Source organism: Oratosquilla oratoria, chromosome 4, assembly GCF_046742065.1.
Source record: "Oratosquilla oratoria isolate Oo_2021 chromosome 4, ASM4674206v1, whole genome shotgun sequence".
Classification (NCBI taxonomy): Eukaryota; Metazoa; Arthropoda; class Malacostraca; order Stomatopoda; family Squillidae; genus Oratosquilla; species Oratosquilla oratoria.
This window is the reverse complement of record NC_134780.1, coordinates 82,732,766-82,737,765: the sequence shown is the minus strand read 5'-3', so window position 1 is coordinate 82,737,765 and position 5,000 is coordinate 82,732,766. Positions and strand designations below refer to the sequence as shown.

The 5,000-nt window shown below is 50.8% G+C and overlaps 1 protein-coding gene across 12 annotated transcripts in view; it reads right to left on the bottom strand.

Annotated features, from left to right (window-relative positions):
• The window catches only part of LOC143024996 (transmembrane and coiled-coil domains protein 2-like), a 749,123-nt gene that overhangs the window by 405,261 nt on the left and 338,862 nt on the right, over positions 1-5,000 (bottom strand). For all 12 annotated transcript variants that reach the window (XM_076184578.1, XM_076184576.1, XM_076184581.1 and 9 more), the window contains one exon: positions 2,623-3,010. In XM_076184578.1, the coding sequence (XP_076040693.1) occupies positions 2,623-3,010 (388 nt within the window). The remainder of the gene's footprint in view (positions 1-2,622; positions 3,011-5,000) is intronic.

Here is a 5,000-nt window from a genome sequence, read left to right as displayed (position 1 = left end):
GAACTTGAGCTCCCACAGCAGGGACCTGAGCTCCCACAGAGGAAATTGAGCTCCCACAGCAGGAACTTGAGCTCCCACAGCAGGAACTTGAGTTCCCACAGCAGGAATTTGAGCTCCCACAGCAGAAAATTGAGATCCTACAGCACGAAGTTCAGCTCCCACAGCAGGAAATTGAGATCCTACAGCAGGAACGAGCTCCCGCAGCAGGAACTTGAGCTCCCATAGCAGGAACTTGAGTTCCCACATCAGGAATTTGAGCTCCCACAGTGGGAACTTGAGCTCCTACAGCAGGAAATTGAGTTCCCACAGCAGAAAACTGAACTCTCACAGCAGGAACTTGAGCTGCCACAGTATGAACTTGAGCTCCCACAGCAGTAACTTAAGCTTGAGCTCCCACTGTAGGAACTTGAGCTCCCACAGCAGTAACTTGAGCTTGAGCTCCCACAGCAGGAACTTGAGCTCCCCATGTAGGAACTTGAGTTCCTGCAGCGAAAACTTGAGCTCCCACAGCAGGAAATTGAGCTACCACAACAGGAACTCAAGCTCCCACGGCAGGAACTTGAGCTCCCACAGTAGGAACTTGAGTTCCCACAACGAAAACTTGAGTTCCCACAGCAGGAAATTGAGCTACCATAACAGGAACTCGAGCTCCCACGGCAGGAACTTGAGCTCCCACAGTAGGATCTTGAGTTGCCACAGCAGGAACTTGAGCTCCCCATGCAGGAACTCGAGCTGCCACGGAAAGAACTCGAGTTGCCACAGCAGGAACTTGAACTCCCACAGCAGGAACTTGAGCTGCACACCAGGAACTTGAGTTCCCCCTGCATGAACTCGAGCTCCCACAGTAGGAACTTGAGCTCCCACAGCAGGAACTTGAGCTCCCACAGCAGGGACTTGGGCTCCCACAGTAGGAACTTGAGCTACTACAGCAGGAATTTGAGCTCCCCAGTAGGAACTTGCGCTCCCACAGCAGGAACTTGAGCTCCCCCAGTAGAAACTTGAGCTTCCACAGCAGGAATTTGAGCTTCCACAGCAGGAACTTAAGGTCCCACAGCAGGAACTTGAGCTCCCCTGCTGAAAATTTAGCTTCTACAGCAGGAATGTTAGTTCCCACAGCAGGAACTTTAGCTCCCACAGCAGGAACTTGAGCTCCCACAGCAGGAGCTTGAGCTCCCACAGCAGGAGCTTGAGCTCCAACAGAAGGAAGGTGAGCTCTCCCTGTAGGAACTTGAGCTCCTACAGGTGGAACTTGAGTTCCCAAAGCGGGAACTTGAGCTCCCAAAGCAAGAACTTGAGCTCTCCCATTAGGAATTTGAGGTCCCACAGTAGAAACTTGAGCTCCTACAGCAGGAAATTGAGTTCCCACTGCAGAAACTTGAACTCCCACGGCAGGAACTTGAGCTCCCACAACAGGAACTAGAGCCCCCACAGTAGGAACTTGAGCTCCCACAGCAGAAACTTGAGCTCCCACAGCAGGAACTTGAGCTGCCACAGCAGGAATTTGAGCTCCCCAGTAGGAAGTTGAGCTCCCACAACAGGAACTTGAGCTTGAGTTCCCACAGCAGGAACTTGAGCTCCCCCAGTAGAAACTTAGGTTGCCACTGCAGGAACTTGAGCTTGAGTTCCCACAGCAGGAATTTGAGCTCCCCCAGTAGAAACTTAGGCTGCCACAGCAGGAACTTGAGTTCCCACAGCAGGAAATTTAGCTACCACAGCAGTAACTTGAGCTCCAACAGAAGGAAAGTGAGTTCTCCCTGTAGGAACTTGAGCTCCCACAGCGGGAACTTGAGCTCTCCCTGTAGGAACTTGAGCTCCCGCAGCATGAGCTTGAGTTCCCACAGTAGGAACTTGAGCTCCTACAGGTGGAACTTGAGCTCCCCAGTAGGAACTTGACCTCCCACAACAGGAACTTGACTCCTACAGCAGGAACTTGAGCTCCCCATGCAGGAACTTGAGCTCCCGAGTAGGAGTTACCCCAGCAGGGACTTGAGGTTCCACTGGGAGTTAGCTACCCCATGCAGGAACTTGAGCTCCCGAGTAGGAGTTACCCCAGCAAGGACTTGAGGTTCCACAGGGAGTTAGCTACCCCTTCAGGAACTTGAGCTCCCACAGCAGGAACTTCAGCTCCTCCCTGCAGGAACCTGAGCTGCCACAGCAAGAACTCGATCTCCCACATTAGGAACTTGAGCTCCCACAGCAGGAACTTGAGCTCCCACAGGAAGAACTTGAGCTCTCACAACAAGAACTTGAGCGCCCACAGAAGGAACTTGAGGTCCCACAGCAGGAAGTTAAGCTCCCCCCACAGCATGAGCTTGAGCTCCCACAGCAGGAACTTGAACTTCCGACGAGGAGTTCCCCCAGCAGGGGCTTAAGCTCCCACATCAGGGAGATAGCGCCACCGACAGGAACTTTAGCTCCCACAGCAGGAATTCCCCCATCAGGAACTCCCCCACCATGAACTTTAACTACCACAGCAAGAGCTCCCCCGTCAGGTACTTGAGCTCCCACATCAGGGAGTTAGCCTCCCCCACCAGGAACTTGAGCTCCCACAGCAGGAGCTCCCCCATCAGGAACTTTAGCTTCCGCACCAGGAGCTGTCTGAAGGAGTTCACGAGTACTTACAAATTATGGGCGTGCCTGAGGAGCGTAGGGGGCGTGTAGGAAGGCGGCGGGGCTGAGGACGGGGCTGTGGGGGCGGAGGCGGCTGAGGACGAAGCTCCCGCTCCTCCTGAGGGCGTACTTCGGGCGTAAGCTGACGAAGTCCGGGCAGGGGAAGATCCTCGAGAGGAGGAGGACGTCGGACCCACGGAGCCCTTCGGGAGGACTCCGTTACCGTTGCTCCCGTTACTGTTGTTATTATTGCTATGGGACATGCCCGATCCTCCTCCTCCTCCTCCTCCTCCTCCTCCTCCACTACCTCCTCCTGCTGCTGAACCATCTTCAATTGTCCCACTTCCACTCCCTCCTCCTCCTCCTCCTCCTCCTCGGCGGCCTGATCCTCCTGTTCCTCCTGGAAAGGAAGAGAATGCGAGTTAGGTCACCTTTAAGATTAAACTCTGTTAAAGGGGAGCGTTATACAACGAAGTAAACTGCCAACTTTAACGTCAACACCAGTTAAAACGGAACACACACAATAACATTTGTCATAATTTATTAAAATATACACATGCCTGTGTGTGTGTGTGTGTGTGTGTGTGTGTGTGTGTGTGTGTGTGTGTGTGTGTGTGTGTGTGTGTGTGTGTGTGTGTGTGTGTGTGTGTGTGTGTGTGTGTGTGTGTGTGTGTGTGTGTGTGCGCGCATTTGGGGGATGAGTGAGAACGGAGCTATGCTAAAACTTCCCCTAAGTGGGGTGAATCATACTGTATAACAACTTGTACACAATGTATTATTGACATCGTTTACAGTTATGGCCTTTATGTTTTACCGGAAGGTCAGCTTTCCCACTTTGTTAATGTATCTCACTGTACTAAGTAAAAATAAATAAATATATCTACGTATATACCAAGGGCTTTTTCCACTTTATATGGGAGGTAGCCAAGCCAAATGGCAGGCAGACACTCCCACCCATTCCACTCCAACCCACCACTCTTTCCTTCCTCTCCTCTCAGTTCTTCGTGCATGAGGGGTCATCCCTACCTCCCGCCCACTACCTGGGTCAGAAGCAATGCAGCAAGACACAGCACATCCACCACATGGCTGTGGATGTATTTACAAAATAAATAAATAAATATATACAAATACCAAAGTGTTTTTTTCCTCTTTACAAAGGAAGTAAAAAAAAGGCATAAAATCCACCCCCACCCATTCCATCACCACATACTCCACTCCCATTCACCCCCTCCCTCCCACTCCCATTCACCCCCTCCCTCCCTCTTATCTTGGCTCCTCATGGATGACGGGTCATCCCTGCATCTTGTCCACTGCCCTGGGTCAGAAGCAGTGTAGGAAGACACAGCACATCCACAGCAGGGCCGCTTCATTTAATCGGCGACCCCCTCTCTCCTTCCCCTCATGCAGAAAAAGAGAAGACGAGGAGAAATCCCTTCGGGCTGCGTCAATCTATTTCTCACACATACTCCCTCACCCCTCCATCCCCACACCCACTCCTATCCATTCATCACAGCATCATTCGTACACAACCATTCTCCATCCCATTTTCCATTCACCCCTATCTATAATACATATACCATACATATACCAAAGGCTTTTTCCCCCTTCCTGACCCACTACCCTTGCATTTACCTCTCGCACCACCCCATCCATGTATAAGTTGAACAGCCAGGGCGACATAACACATCCCTGACGAAGTCCCACCTTTACCTCGAACCACTCACTCTCTCCATTTCTAATCCTGACACATGCTCTACTACTCTCATAAAAACTCTTGACAGCTCCTAAAAGCTTTCCTCCTATCCCGTATATCTGCAAAACCTCCCACAGTGCCTTCCTGTCTACCCTATCATAAGCCTTTTCCAGATCCATAAAAGCCCACAAAAACATCCTTACCTTTTCCTATAGCTTTCTCATATATCTGTCTTACCACAAAAATCTGATCTACGCCACCTCTACCCGTCCTAAATCCACACTGTTCCTCACCAATTACTCCCTCTGTTCCTCTCCTAATTCTCTCAATCAAGACCCTCCCATAAGCCTTCCCAACTACACTTAACAAGCTAATCCCTCTGAAACTACTACACTCACACTTGACCCCTTTTCCCTTGTGGAGTGGATCTATACAGACACTCCTCCAGTCCTCCGGCATTCTACCCTCTCTCCAGCAAACATTAAATAACCTCACCAGCCAGTCCACCATCACTGTACCTCCTTTTTTTTTTAGACATTCTGCATGGCATCCATCCAGACCAGGTGCCTTACCTGCTTTCATCATCTTAACAACTGCCTTCACCTCATCCTTCCTTATTTCTCCTCCATTTTCCTCACTCATCACTCTCATTTTCTTAGCACTTCCCACTACAATTATATTTCCCTTCCTATCCTCC